Source organism: Sarcophilus harrisii, chromosome 2, assembly GCF_902635505.1.
Source record: "Sarcophilus harrisii chromosome 2, mSarHar1.11, whole genome shotgun sequence".
NCBI classification, from domain to species: domain Eukaryota; kingdom Metazoa; phylum Chordata; class Mammalia; order Dasyuromorphia; family Dasyuridae; genus Sarcophilus; species Sarcophilus harrisii.
This window is the reverse complement of record NC_045427.1, coordinates 586,509,768-586,525,704: the sequence shown is the minus strand read 5'-3', so window position 1 is coordinate 586,525,704 and position 15,937 is coordinate 586,509,768. Positions and strand designations below refer to the sequence as shown.

At 34.7% G+C, this 15,937-nt stretch overlaps 1 protein-coding gene across 1 annotated transcript in view; it reads right to left on the bottom strand.

Annotated features, from left to right (window-relative positions):
* The window catches only part of KIF11 (kinesin family member 11), a 59,466-nt gene extending 43,797 nt beyond the window's left edge, over window positions 1-15,669 (bottom strand). Inside the window, exons 1-5 of the mRNA XM_003755270.4 lie at window positions 15,594-15,669; window positions 15,320-15,416; window positions 7,001-7,133; window positions 6,715-6,812; window positions 6,552-6,630 (exon numbers count right to left, since the gene is read on the bottom strand). Coding sequence (XP_003755318.2) covers window positions 6,552-6,630; window positions 6,715-6,812; window positions 7,001-7,133; window positions 15,320-15,396 — 387 coding nt within the window. The 5' untranslated portion in view covers window positions 15,397-15,416; window positions 15,594-15,669. The remainder of the gene's footprint in view (window positions 1-6,551; window positions 6,631-6,714; window positions 6,813-7,000; window positions 7,134-15,319; window positions 15,417-15,593) is intronic.
* Window positions 15,670-15,937: the final 268 nt, after the last annotated feature.

Sequence of the window (15,937 nt, the reverse complement as noted above, 5' to 3'; positions counted from 1 at the left end):
TAGTTTCATTTAAATAGTTCATCATGTGATTTCCCTACAATTTTTAATGCCACTTTTTTCAGTCAGCATCTCCTTCAGGCAACAAGTTGTCTGTTTGTGAAATGGTACAGTAATCTTACATAATTGACAGTGCTGAAGGGGAAAGATGGTCAGTCAACCAAGTGTACTTTTTAAATAACTGAGATTTTTAAGTACCCAAATCTATCTTTTTATTCAGATCACTTTTAATGCAAATCTTGTAAAAACAAAAATATATCTTGCAACTTTGCCAAAGAAAACATATTGAAAAGTAATGAAACTTATTAATGACATGTCATACTCAGCAGAAATGAAGAACAAGCGTATCCCATGTTAAATATATAAGAAAAGCAGAGGCAGCCTCTGGACTTTTGATATTCTTTTGATGACTCTTACTTGTAGCTGTCATTTGCCAATTTCTCCCACTTCTAGCAGCTAAGAAAAATTAAAAAATCACCAGAAAAGAGATAATCAAGTTTATTAAGTTGGTTAGCTTAATGTCAAACAATGATAAATTGCTCTAGGAACTGCTCCTAAAAAATAGAATTTAAAGCTTTTGATCGACACTTTCTAATCTGTTCAATTAGAGGAATAAAGTTGTGCTGCAGAAGATTGGCAGTTGACAGCACCAGAAGTTCAGTAATAGTTAAGTTTCCTTTTGCCCTAAATTTGGCTCCTTTAGACTTAAAGGACCTTTCTTCCCCAACATTCCTTTGATAAGCAAAATGTTTTAATCCTCAAAACAACCTTGCAGATAGATAGGTACTTTGAGCACTCCCATTTTATAAACTAGGAAAGTGAAGACAAGAGGAGTCACAAAATTCTAAATTTAGAGCCATAATGAAATATAAAATTTCTGCTGCAGATAAGGAAAATAAAGCCGAGGATCCTATAGCAGGGGTTTGAAATAGGATTTAAATGCAGATCTTGCCAACTTCAAGATCAGTTTTGTTTCTGCTAAGCTTTCTGCCTTTCCTCTTATTCTTATCTGTTCTGAATACAGTTGTTTCAGATTAGGAAACAAGCTTCTCTGGCCCATTACCTGTCAAGCTCTCCATCTCTAAAAACTTTCTTGAGGTACAGAATATGGTTTCACTGAGGGGATGCAGTTTTCTGGTGTGTTTCTAGTTCCCTTTTGGCACTTGCTGCTCCATGACTTGAAGCCTTAAAAATACTCCAAGGATGACTTAGATCTTTCTGTACAGCTTTGAATAAAGATGACAAAATGCTTAACTTGAACCTACAGCCGCTACAATCCTACAACTCAAAATAGCTTTGTAGGTATTTCTGATAGCTTCCTATCACTTTCACATTTTGCTTAGTGTCCAGAAAACTCAGAAGCTTTATAGTTTTCTTCCCCTTAAAGATGACTCATTCCCATACCAATGCCCACAGAAATTCACCACTAACTTTTCTTCTCAATAACTACCTGTTGATGCCTAGTTTTAGTTTTCATTATCTAAAATAGATCCATACTAGAGCTTCTATAAACTAGCTCTCATGAATTACTCAAACAAGATAAGTATATTATAAAATTTATCAGAGACCTTTGATCTTTGTTTCTAGTCTTCTCTTTTGTCTCTGGATACCTTACACTTCTATAATTGCAACAGACTCCTACCTCATCTGAGGCCCTGCCTCTTCTAGTCCTTAAGGCATTATGTTCTTAGAAACCTAACTTAAGATACAATGTTATTCTTTATCTGGCTAGTTTTCAAGACCTTCAATAAAGTTCGACCCACCTTACTTAAACAATCTTATTTCCTACATTTCAAATCGCATCTCTCTCCATTCAGGCTGCATTTTGGTACCCCCTCTCATTTTTACACAATAATCTTGAGATATTATAAGTACCATCCTCATTTCACAAAGAAATTTTTCCTAGATATCAGCAAAATGCCATCTATTTGGGGACAGGAACCTCCCTTTTCAAAAATAAATCTATAGCCCCAATACTTGTAGTGTAGTGCCAGGTACAAAGTAAACTTAAATGCTTCAATATTCATCAGAAAGGATAGGTAATTTAACCGAAGACAACTAGTTAGTAAATAGTAGGACTGAGATGCAAAGATCAATTGTCTGACTCATCTCCAAGGTTAGAGTTCTATTATATCCAGAAGCTTACTTGGTACCAAAAGGCATTTCCAGTTTTTCATGTGAATATTTTGTGTCACTATTTGTGGGTGTTCTTTTTCCAAAACACAGCCAGGTGATAAGAGTTCAGATCTTTTATTGTGTCCTTCAATACAGCCCAGTTAGCTCAGGCCTATCTCTCTGCTTGGTTCCAAGAGATCTTGCAGCTTTGTCCTTGGCTTCTGCCTCTGCTTTCTTCAGCGTCCAGCCAGCACCAAGTTGGAAGATGCAATGAATCTCTTGCCTCGAAGATAGGTCTTGTGGGCTTCCTCCCAGAGTGCTCCTCTCCGACCCCAGTCAATGTTCCAGAGAAATTCCTTCCAGAGTGCTCCTCTCCAACCCCAGGCAATGGTCCCAAAAAAAACTCTCTCCAGCTCCAAGAGCTTCCTGTATATATATGATCTCCCAAAGGTTAACTCCTCCTTCTGGAGAAAGAGGGATTCTGGGTTATCTCCCAGAGTGCTCTCTGACCCTAAGGGAGGTGTGAATTCAGATTTCTCATACTTAGCCATACTAAGCCCTGAAATCTCCCAAACGTGTGAACTCCATTGAGTACTTAGATACTTATGAGCTCTTTAAAGATGTGAACAGAAACATTTTTAATCAGTTGTACTTAGTACCTTGTTTCAAGTTCTGGCCCAAAATATCTCCTTCAATATTACTGTTCTGTAAGAAATGACCAACAGGATGATTTCAGAAAGGCCTGGAGAGACTTACACGAACTGATGCTGAGTGAAATGAGCAGGACCAGGAGATCATTATATACTTCAACAATAATACTATATGATGACCAGTTCTGATGGACCTGGCCATCCTCAGCAACGAGATCAACCAAATCATTTCCAATGGAGCAGTAATGAACTTAACCAGCTAAGCCCAGAGAAAGAACTCTGGGAGATGACTAAAAACCATTACATTGAATTCCCAATCCCTATATTTATGCCTACCTGCATTTTTGATTTCCTTCACAAGCTAATTGTACAATATTTCAGAGTCTGATTCTTTTTATACAGCAAAATAACGTTTTGGTCATGTATAATTATTATGTATCTAATTTATATTTTAATGTACTTAACATCTACTGGTCATCCTGCCATCTGGAGGAGGGGGTGGGGGGTAAGAGGTGAAAAATTGGAACAAGTGGTTTGGCAATTGTTAATGCTGTAAAGTTACCCATGCATATATCTTGTAAATAAAAGGCTATTAAATAAAAACAAAAACAAAACAAAAAAAACAAAAACAAAAAAAAACAAAATATCTCCTTCTAAGATCAAATCAATCATATTGAACCATGCCAAATTAGATAATTATTGTCTCTATCAACTCCAATGGCTTAACAGTTTGTAAAGATTATAACAACTATTGTCACAGCATTTCCCATCAAGGCTACCTGAAGAGATAAGACTAATTTGTCTTTGATTACCTAAACTTTGTAGCTTATCCCATGCATAGTGCCATATTTAATAAATACTTGTTAAAATTAATCTATGTCAGCAATGTGGACCTTCAAGAACAATTTTTCAAAAAAGGAAATGCCTTCACTGATTTCTTCTTTTTCCACAAGAACTCCTATATCATCCCATGTACCTGCCTTCCGATATTCTTCTTTAAAAGAAAAGGTTGTTTTTAATGATTCCCCATCCAAAAAAAATTAAAAAAAAAAAAAAAATCACCAAATTTTTAGAACTTACTTTGGATATATAAAGCTCAGAATTCTTGAGATAAAGTAATTATATGACCCCTCCACAAGTGCTTGTCTTGCAGAATTTTTAGAACAGTCTCAACTTCCTAGATTTCTTCATCTTTACTTTGTCCTCTGACTATACAACACCCCCATACTTGTATGACCTATCCATCCAGCTCCTTCTCCACATTTCCTGAGGTTTTGTTTGTTTTTTAAAATACTCAATAAAAAGTCTTAAGAGAATTCTTTGAGGGACCATTTAAAAACAACAATAACACTGTTTAGATATCTACTTTAGGGTTTTAGCACTGACAGAGTTTCTTCCAATTGCTTGAGACAAGGGCCCAGATTTGACTCATCTTTTTATTTCTGAGGATATAAAATACTACTGTATGTGTAACCGGTAATTAGTAATACCTATAGAGTGAGTAGGAAGACAAGAAAAAAAAACAGGCACAAAAGAAGTATTAGACATCAAAGATCATAAAAGTATCAACACCATCAATCTTAAAATAGTCAATTCTCAGCAATACAATCCAAGACTACTCTAAAGGAATAATGCTATACATATCCTGATAAAGAACTGATTGTGTATAAAACACAAATTGAAGGGAAATTTTTTGGCTTTATTTTTCTTGAGCATTTTTTTGGGGGGGAGAGGAAGATCTATTTCTTTTTATAACATGATTTTCAAGGAAATCTTTTGTATAACTTCACATGTGTCTTCTCAATGTGGGGAAAGGGGATGGAGAGAGGAATGGAGAGAATATGGAATACAAAGTTTTAAAAACACATGTAACAAACTGGCATGTAAGTGGGGAAAATAAAAATATTGTTAACAGAAAAAAAAAAAAAAGAATAAGAAAGAGCTAGATTTTAATTGTGCTTCTAACATGGGGGCTGGGACTAACACTTTATTTTCAGTGTTTCATATTAAATCATAGTCTTATTTGATTATAGATTCTTTCCCTACTTTTAGCTCCCTGCTGTGGGAGGAAGAAAAGTCAGATATAATATTTAAATGTTCTACCTTCTAGTTTATCACTTATAATTTAGGAAAATAAGAATAGCTATTCTTACATATATTATGTTTAAACAGAGCATCTCTCAACCAAATCATTTCTAATGGAGCAGTAATGAACTGAACTAGCTATGCCCAGAAAAAGAACTCTGGGAGATGACTAAAAACCATTACATTGAATTCCCAATCCCTATATTTATGCACACATGCATTTTTGATTTCCTTCACAAGCTAATTGTACAATAATTCAGAGTCTGATTCTTTTTGTACAGCAAAATAATGTTTTGGTCATGTAAAAAAAAAAAATAAAAAAAATAAAATAAACAGAACATCTCTTTGCTTGCAAATTTCCAATTTCCTAGAAGATGGTATGTTTTTATGTGTGAGTGAGAGAGATAAAGAAGGGCAGCTATGGAGAAAATATCATTTCAATATCTTTAAAATTCCAGTCAAGAACAGAACCAGACACTATCTTTCTAAGGTCTTTATCATTATCCACCATCACCAGAATTCACACAATGAAACCCTAGATATGTCTAATGGGAGAACTGGACATATTCAATGCCTCTTGTATACTTAAACCATTTCTAAAACTCTTCTATATTACCATAAAATATTACCAAACACCCAATCCAGTTAAATTTTTTTTTATTTTAAACTATCTCTGCCAATGATTCATTTAACTCTCATAACAACTCCTGTGGGATAGGTACAATTATGCTTACTTTACAGATGAAGAAACTTTGAAAGGATCACATAAGCATTAAGAATCAGTAATCTACAATATTGTATTACAAAAGTCATAAAAATGTACTCCAACCCATTCCAACTTGTTCATGGACCACTCCACTTAGATTTTTTTTTCAGTTCAAAAAATATTTATTAAGTTCCTACTATATGCTAGGCATGTATTAAGTTCTTGAGATACAATTAATAAGAAAGTCAATTCCTACCCTCAAAAAGAGCACCCTTATTATCATTCAACAAAATGCAAATATCCAGAACTAAGAGAGAGAAAAATGAGAAAGAATTTTAATTTTGCATCTATACTTTTTTACTTCTAGAATAAGTATTTTATAAAAAAAAAAGTTTAGTACAAATACTTAATAATGAATAACATTTTTATCCAAGCAGATAACAAATGGAAATCAGTGAAGTTATTAGTATATTAGAATTATATATTATATTATTATTAGAATATACCAGAAAATATATAGTGAACATATGTGCTTTTTAAAATGGAAATATCAGGTTAACTAATAAAGAGGATTTATTATTACTTAAAAAGTAATTCCTCAGAATCTCTAGGAAAACAATATGAAATTTGGGGATATTTCAAAAAATTGACTTTCTTTACATATCTGCAACTTCTAAACCTGTCTCTCTTCTTATGATTAAATAGCTATTCTGCATCATGCTATACATATTATTCAAAACTAAAAAAGATCTATTGATCTTTTACAATCATGGATGTCTGTGTCAAAGACACAGGAAACTCTCTAACAAGCCACAAACCTCGTTGCACATAAAACCTTGTTTTTTTCTTGGAATCCAGTTCACTATTTCATGGAAGTTAAGATTAAAGCAACTAAGACAAGACCTAAGCTCTATGTTAAAGCTCTTACTAGCTTAGTCACAGCGCCAGTAAACATTAGACACAAATATTTTTAAATTGTTGATATAAATGATCAGTACCTCTTCCCAGGTATATTCTTCATTGGGTGACCTTTCTCCTTCCATTGTAAAAGTCTTTCCAGTGCCAGTTTGACCATATCTGTCAACATGAAGGTTAAGTATACTTAAAATTATTTAAATATGCACTTTAATCATTTTTGTGAAACCCAAATATTCTACTTACGCAAAAACAGTGCAGTTGTATCCCATAATAACTTCATCTAAAATTGGACATACAACACTTCGGTAAACATCAATTTGTTTTGTGGATGCTCCAAAAACCTAGGAATAAAAACATTCAAAAGAGGCAAAAACCTGCCTAGATTAATAAAAGATTATTCAATTTCCTAAAACTTTATTGGTCTAATCAATTAACTGACCATAAAACCAAGAGTAAAATCTATGTGCTAGTGAAAATTTTGATTATTAGTATCTAAGAAAAAGCATTACATAAAAATAAAAATAAATACCATATCAAAAGTATAGGTTTTTCTTGTAGTCTTGTCAGTCATTCCTCCAGTACGTACACTGATTTCTCTTCTAAAAGAATCACAATCCACCACAGAATGGGCACTTGCTTTTCGTTCTGACAAATTAAATGGCCTAAGGAATAACAAAATTAATGGAGAGGTTGACAAATCATAGGTATGAGATGTATTACAATTTAGTTTTAAGTAATTATTATAGTAAAATAGATGTCAATATATAGCTGTCAGTTTTAATTAATTTCTTGTGGTTCAAGGTCAGATAGAGAATAAGAAGTTCATTAGAGTTTCCTTCCTACTGCTCCTGCTCTCACACACACATCTCACAAATGCTTTTGGAGGCTTGTAAAAACAAATTAAAAAAAAAAAAAAAAAACACAACACCATGCAATTTTTATTTCTTCTTTTACAACATGACTAATATGGAAATGAATTTTACATAACTACGCATATATCAAATTGCTTACCATCTTAGGGATAAGGGAAGTAAGGAGAATATTTGGTATTCAAATGAATGTTTAAAATTGGGGGGGGGGGGGAAGGGTACTTTTTTTTTTTTTTTTAATGCCAGAGTAGAAAACTGGAAAATTTTTTTTTACATCTGTGTTCCAAGAGATCTGATAAAGGTCTCTTTTCTAAAATATATAGAGAATTGGCACAAATTTATAAGAATGCAAACCATTCTCCAATGGATAAATGATTAAAGAATATGAACTAACAATTTTTAGACAAAGAAATTAAAATTATTTCTAATCATATGAAAAAATGCTCTAAATCATTAGTGATCAAAGAAATGCAAATTAGGACAAATCTGTATGAAGTACCACTATATATCTCTCAGATTAGCAAAGATAACAGGAAAGATAATGACGAATGTTAGAGGGGATGAGGGAAAACTGGGATACTAATACGTTGTGGTGAAATTGTGAACTAATCTAACCATTCTGGAGAGCAATTTGGAACTAAGCCCAAAGTGCTATGATACTGTGTATACCTCTTGCTCCAGCAGTGTCTCTACTGGGCCTGAATCTCAAAGAAAATATAAAAAAGGGAAAAGGACCTACATGTATAAAATTATTTGTAGCAGCCCTTTTTGTAGTGGCAAGGAACTGAAAAGTGAGCAGATGTCCAATCAATCGGAGAGTAGCTGAATAAATTATAGTATATGAATGTAGAAATATTATTGTTGTATAAGAAACAATTAGCAGGATGGTTTCAGAGAGACCTGGAGAGACTTAAAGGAACTGATGCTAAGTGATATGAGTAGAACCAAGAGAATATTATACACAGTAACAAGATTGTATAATGATCAATTGTGATAGGCCTATATAGATCTTTTCAACAACGAGATGATTCAGACCAAAACCAAGAGACTTGTGATGAAGAGAGCCATCTACATCCAGAAAAGGACTGTGAGGTCTGAGGGTGCATTACAACCTAGTATTTTCACCTTTTTTAAATTATTGTTTGCTTTCTCATTTTTTCTCCTCTTTAATCTGATTTTTCTTGTGCAGCATGGTAACTGTGGAAATATGTATAAAAGAATATGTGGAAATTTCAGCTAAACTCCTTAAGCCCATTTATCATAAGTGTCTCTACTTCCCCTCCCTCTTTTTAACTTTGTAATTTAGCTTCCAAACTCATGAAACTGCTCTCTCCAAAGTCAGTAATGATATTTTAACTGCCAAATTGAATGTCCATTTAAAAAAAATTTTAAATTGTATTTTCAATTCCAAATTCTCTTTTCCCACAACCACTGCAAAGGAATGAAAAACAAAAATCACTATAAATAGCCATAATCATACAAAACTAATTTTCACATTAGCCTTGTCAAAGAAGGAAAGAAAATATGCTTCAATCTGCACTGAGTTTTTCCATTTCCTATTTGGAAGTGGAGAACACCTTTTATCACAAGTCCTTTGTGGGTCAGATAAGTATTTTAGAGTTGATTATTTTCAATTAGTATTGTTTGTTGCATAAAGTGTTCTCCTGGTCCTGCTCACTTTAGCTGATATTCAAAGAAGTGTTTTTTCGGTTTTTCTAAAACCAGCCTGCTCATCCTTTCTTACTGTACGATAGTGTTCAATCACATTCATGTACCATAACTTGTTCAATCATTCCCCCCACTGATATTTACCCCTTTTAATTTCCAACTCTTTGCCATTACAAAAAGGGCTGCTGCTTCTCTGATCTCTTCCGAGAATACAGACCTAGTAACAGCATAGCTAGTAACTTGCTAGTACAGTTACAAATTACTCTCCATAATGGTTTGATTAGTTTCCAGTTCCACAAACAATGCATCAGTGTGTCTCTTTTTACATATTCCCTTTAATATTTTTCATACTCCATTTTTGTTATCTTGGCCAATATGATGGGCATGACTTGGCACTTCAGGATTGTTTTAATTTGCCTACTGCCTTTTCCTCAAAACTCATCTTTCTTGGCCTTTCAGTAACATCTGATAGTGTTAATTACCAATCACCCTCTCCCGGACCATCTTCTCTCTGGGTTTCCATATTTGATTTTCCTCCTTTCTGTCTCACTGCTCCTTCTCTAAGTCTTTGATAAATTTCCTTCCAGAAAAACAATTTGGAACTATGTTTAAAGGGCTATCAAACTGTGCATACCCTTTGATAGTTCCAAATTATTCTCCAGAATGGTTGGATCTGTTCACAAGTCCACCAATTTAATGTATCAGTGTCCCAGTTTTCCCACATTTCCTACATTCCTCATTATCTTTTCCTGTCATCTTAGCCAGTCCAAGAGGTGTATAGTGGTACTGCAGAGTTGTCTTAATTTGCATTTCTCTGATTAATAGTGATTTAGAGCACCTTTTCATATGACTAAAATGGTTTCAATTTCTTCATCTGAAAATTGTCTTCATATCTTTAGACCATTTATCAATGGGAGAATGGCTTGAATTCTTGTAAATTTGAGTCAATTCGATATATATTTTAGAAATGAGGCCTTTATAAGAACCCTTGGATGTAAATCCCCCTTACCCCACCCTGTTTATTGCTTCCTTTCTAATCTTGTCTGCATTGATTTTGTTTGTACAAAAACTTTTAACTTAATATAATCAAAATTATCTATTTAGCACAATAATATTCAATTACAGTCATATACCACAGTTTGTCCAGTCATTTTATAAGACGACATTCACTTTGTTATTAGTTCTTTGCTACCACTAAAATTAATGCTATACAGAAAAGTGAGGAAAAAAATCTACATGTGAAGGTTCTAATAAAGGTATCATTTCTAAAATAGGTAGAGAATTAACTCAAATTTATAAGAACACAAGTCATTCTCCGATTGATAAGTGCTCAAAGGAAACAGATAATTTTCAGACAAAGAAATTAAAGTCATTTCTAGTCATATAAAAAAGTACTTTAAATCATTATTGATCAGAGAAATGCAAATTAAGACAACTCTGTGGTACCACTACACACCTCGGAGACTGGTTAGGATGACAGAAAAAGGTAATGCTAAATGTTGGAGAGGATACAGGAAATCTGGGACCCTAATACATTGTTGGTAGAGTTGTGAACTAATTCAACCATTCTAGAGAGCAATTTGCAATTATGTCCAAAGGGCTATTAAACTGTGCATACCGTTTGATCCAGCAGTGTCTCTACGGGATCTGTATCACAAAAAGATCATTAGAAACTGAGTGGATGCCCATCAACTGGAGAATGGCTAAAATGGTTATAATATATAAATGCTATGAAATATTATTGTTCTATAAGAAACGATCAGCAGGATGATTTCAGAAAGGCCTGGAGAGACACAGATGAACCGATGCCAAGTGAAGTGAAGAGAACCAATAGAACATTGTAAACAGCAATCACAAGATTATGGAATGATCAACTGTGATAGATTTGACTCTTTTCAACAATGAATTTCAACAATTCTAAAAGACTTGTGACAGAGTCCTCTGCATCCAGAAAGACAACTATGGGGATTGAATGTGAATCACAACATAGTATTTTCACCTTTTTTGTTGTTTGCTTGCTTGTTTTATTTTTTTTCCTCATTTTTTCTTCCTGATATGATTTTTCTTGTGCAGTATGATAAACATGAAATATGTTTAGAAGAATTGTACATTTTTAAACCTATATTGGATTACTTGCTGTCTAGGGGAGGGAGGAGGGAGGGAAGAAGGGAGAAAAATCTGGAACACAAAAGTTTTGCAAGAGCGAATGTTAAAAACCATCTTTGTGTGTATTTTGAAAATTAAAAAGCTATTGTAAAATTATTTCTATATATGTTCTAGCATACATTAAAACTTTGTTTTGATCTTTGATTTCCTTAGGGATATATATCTGGTCTGGGGATCTGTGGGTCAGTAAGGAGGCTTTATAGAGTTTAAGACTTCATTACAATACTTGCTGACCTAATCTAACTGATCTTTTCTCCTCTATTTTGCTGTGTGGGTTTTTTATTTGTTTATTTGTTGTTCAATGCATAAAGAGACAATTTTCCTAGTGAAAATTTTCTAAAAAAGTGGTATAAATTCAAAATATAGCATGTCTACTGCACAATCTTAAAGAGATTATGGCATTAGAAAAAAATTAACCAAAAAAGTTTTGAAGAAAAATGTTTATAACTTAAGTAAGTATACAAGAAGCATTTTCTTCTCCTGTGATGGGGAAAACTACTAGAAATCTACTCTGACAGCTATATAATTTTTAAAAATTCATTGGTAGCTAAGAACATAGTGGGGAAAATCTAATATTAAATTATAAACCCACCAAATCAAAAAAACTATTCAAGGCAAATAAGCTACAACAAAACATCATGATTTAAAATGAATCCACAGATCAAGATTTCTATACAGTACTAATAAAGAAAGGAAGGAAATGGAAGAAATTTCTCTCAATAGCTATGAAATACATTTAAAAACCTTCATCTCAAGATAACAGGGACTTACATAAATACTATTACAAAACAATACTTATGGAAATAAACAAAAACTTAAATAATTGGAGACAGAGTCAGTGTTCATAGTTGGGCCAGGCCAATATAATAACTAAATGAATTCGGAAATAATGCTAAATTAACTAAGCCATTAATGGAGTGCTTTACAGAACTAAACAATTTGGTGGACCAAAATAGAAGAGATCTGGAAAAAACCTAAAATGAACAGGACAGGATTTGTAGTTTGACAACTACAAATATGAAGTAGCAATCATAGAAACTCCTTGGTATATAAGTCAAACAATAGAAAAGTGGATAGATGGAACAGACTGCATAAGCAACCTATCAATTTAGTGTTTGATAAGATTTACATAACAAAATTACTTGGAGAAAAATTACTATTCAAAACTTGGTGGGAAAACTGAAAAGCAATTTGACAGAATGTAAGCTTATTGCACCATTTACCAAAATGGATAAGAATTCTAATAGAAAAGATTGCATCATTTGAAAAAAAATATTAGAGGAAAATGGAAAAAGAAATCTTTTAGATACATATTGGGATTTTAGAAGAGTCCATAAAAGACAATACTGATTATGTAAAATTAAAAGCTTATTTATACAAAGTCAGTCAAGGTAACTATAGAAATTGTAGATTAAGAAAAACATCTTTACATAGTTAAGTAGAACGGAAATAGGCAAAAACATAAGACTAAAAGCCAAGATGATATAATCAAAAGATGAATAGCCAAAGTAGATGAACAAAGTATTTTCTATTATAATAACTTTTTATTGACAGAACCCATACCAGGGTAATTTTTTTACATTATCCCTTGCACTCACTTCTGATTTTTCCCCTCTCTCCCTCCACCCCCTCCCCTAGAAGGCAAGCAGTCCTATATATGTTAATTATGTCGCAGTATATCCTAGATACAATATATGTGTGCAGAAACAAACAGTTCTCTTGTTGCATAGGGAGAATTGGATTCAGAAGGTAGAAATAACCCAGGAAGAAAAACAAAAATGCAGTTTACATTCATTTCCCAGTGTTCTTTCTTTGGGTGTGGCTGCTTCTGTCCATCATTGATCAATTGAAACTGAGTTAGGTCTCTTGAACAACGTATTTTCTAAAGAAGAATGCAAATTGTCAATTATTATGAAAAAACTCCTAAATTATTAATAAGAAAGAGACCATTAAGATTTCACCTTATGTCTAACTTGGTAAAGATAGAGTTCACAAAGATAATATAAGCCAGCCAAACTGTGGGAAGATGGACACATAAATAGAACTATGAATTATTCCAACCATTATAGACAATAAATTTGGAGTTATGTATATAAGAGAGATGTTGCAAAAAGATGAAACTGACAATCCCTGGCAATAGCCACTAAATGATTTTCCTAAAGTACACAATCATAATCTATCTCCCTCCTACGTTTTAAGTCTTCTTAAATCTTATTCCCCAGATATACTCTGGGGAATATTGACACTGGTCAAGGAGACCGAGTAAGTTAAGCTAGGGCTTCATGTAATTGAATCATTTTTTAAAAAATGAGTTGAAATTTAACAGGTGAAGAAGGAATGGGAAAATGTATCCTGATCTAGGAAACAACTTAAAGTTACATATGTGAGAAGGCACAGAGTATATTCTGGGAACTGAGTAGTTTAACTAGAGATTAGCAAAACTATTCTAAATCAGTTGTTTTACTTTTGCCCAATCAATTCTCCAACAGTGAGGCTTTTCCAAACCTACTTTTTATTCAAGCCTCCTATACCACCTTTTCCTCAAATGTTACAGCTAAGAATCTTGCATCATACTTTATTGAGAAAATAGAGACATGTCCCTCTCAATATTTCTACATCTTTATACCTTAAAATCATGTGTTGTTTCTCTACTTTTAGTATCTGTGAAAAGATAATCGGCTCCTCCTGATATCAACCCCTTACCCTACTCTCCATCCAATCTCCAATCTGTTTTTTTGAGATTCTACCCCTTATTCCTATCATCTATAAAAAGGCACTCAACTCTAACATTCTCTCAAACCATTGTCTTTTGTGCTTGGCTTTTAGTCTTATGAGATATAACAAGATTATTATCAAAAAAGAGTGATTAGTTCCCCAAGTAATACATGCAACTTATTACATACTTCAAAAAGAACAATAGCCAACATTTATACAACTCCAGGTACTTTTACAAAAATTAACCCATTTGATCCTCACTGACAACACTGGGAGGTAAAAGCTGTTATTATTATTACCATTTTACAGTAAAGGAAACAGACAAACAAAATGTTAACTGATCTATCCAGGATCTGTGCTCAACTCTTCCTGACTTTGGCACTCCACTATAGTCTCCATATTTTAAGTCAAAATGTTCCAATAAACGCCGTTAAATTGTTTTTCATACAAAATAAGATGGTCCTACTATATCATCCCAGCATAGGAGAAGAACACCTAGAGTCAGGCGACTATGGTTCAAAACTCAACTAATGTTTACTCCCCTATGTGACTCCAGAGTTACTTAACATGCCAGAACTGAAGTTTTCTTACTTATAAAACTAGCTGCTCTTTTTCAGTCAAATAAGAGGAAGCTATGCTCAAGTGCTTTGCCCACAGACACAAAGCTTTTGTTGTACAGTTCGGCGTCTGACTCTTCCTGATCCCATCTGGATTTTTCTTGGCAAAGAATGACTTGCTATTTCGTTATCCAACCTATCCACATATGAAGAAACTGAGGCAAACAGGAGTCACAGAGCTAGTAAGAGTTTAAGGCAAGATTTGAAGTCAGGAAGAAGAGTAAGAAGAGTGCTGCACTTTATCCACTTTCCCTTTAAATTAATAATTAAATACATATACAAATACTAATAGAAATGCAAAGGGGTCATCAGACAATCAATCAATAAACATTTATTAAGTGCCTACGAAGTCCCAGACTAAGTGCAGGGGCACAAATCCATATTAAGCTCAAAAACGAACTTTAAAAAAAAAAGCTAACAAAACACCCAGGAAAACATTAATAGCGCAATAAAATCAGATTCGAGCATAAATCTTAGCCCAGAGAGCCGGAGCGGGAAGCCCAATATCGCAAGAGTGACAGGCAGGAAGGCAATCGGACACAACAAACGCTTTAGGGGGAGCGTCCGCCGCCCTACTTAGAAAAGCCCCGTCTGTTTCAGATAACATGACAGACGCTGCAGAGCCATCCGAGCAAGTGCAGACCAATACCCTGGGGGTTTTCCGGGGTCCGATAACAAGACGCGCCAAGGCTAACGCGAATGTCATTCCCCCCGTCCCTCAGACCCCCCCCCCCGGATCCCAGCACCGAAGTGGGGCCTCCGACTTCGTCTAAGACTCTAAGCCGCGGGGGCCAGATGCTGCGCGCCCCTTACCTGCACCTCACCACCACCTGGATGTTCTTTCCTTTCTCATCCTTCTTTTTGCCAACGGAACTCGGTTGGAAAGCCATGACGGGCCTCGCTGAGAAACCTAAAATCAGATCCAGAAATAGCAGGGACGCGTCAGGGACGAGTCCTCGGGACGCGTCCGGCTGGCTCTCCACTCGGCCCGGGCCAGTCCCCGAAGCCAGCAGCATCCGACACCCCCTCAACCACCGCCTCGCGACCGGGGAGGCCGGCCCACCGAAGACCCTAGCGGGGCTCCTACCTCACTCAGGGTTTCCCGACTCAGTGCAGCCGCTCCTTACCGCCGCCGCTCCAGATAGCTTCCTCTTCTACTGAGTAAAATAAACGTTCGCGCGCCACGATTTGAATCTTGCATACAGAACGTCTCCGGACCAATCACAAGGGCCATGGGTTCAATGCATCATGGGAATCTGATTTAAATTAAAGGGACCAACAGACGTCGTAACCATGGGCTGTAGGAGTTTTTGTTTTTTTTAAAGGCCATATAAGCCAACTACGTCATTGTACTTTGCGATGATTACTATGAGAGACTCCCGAAAGCAAACAGGAACACGAGGAAATCCAGACCTCCCGTCCGGGAGCCAA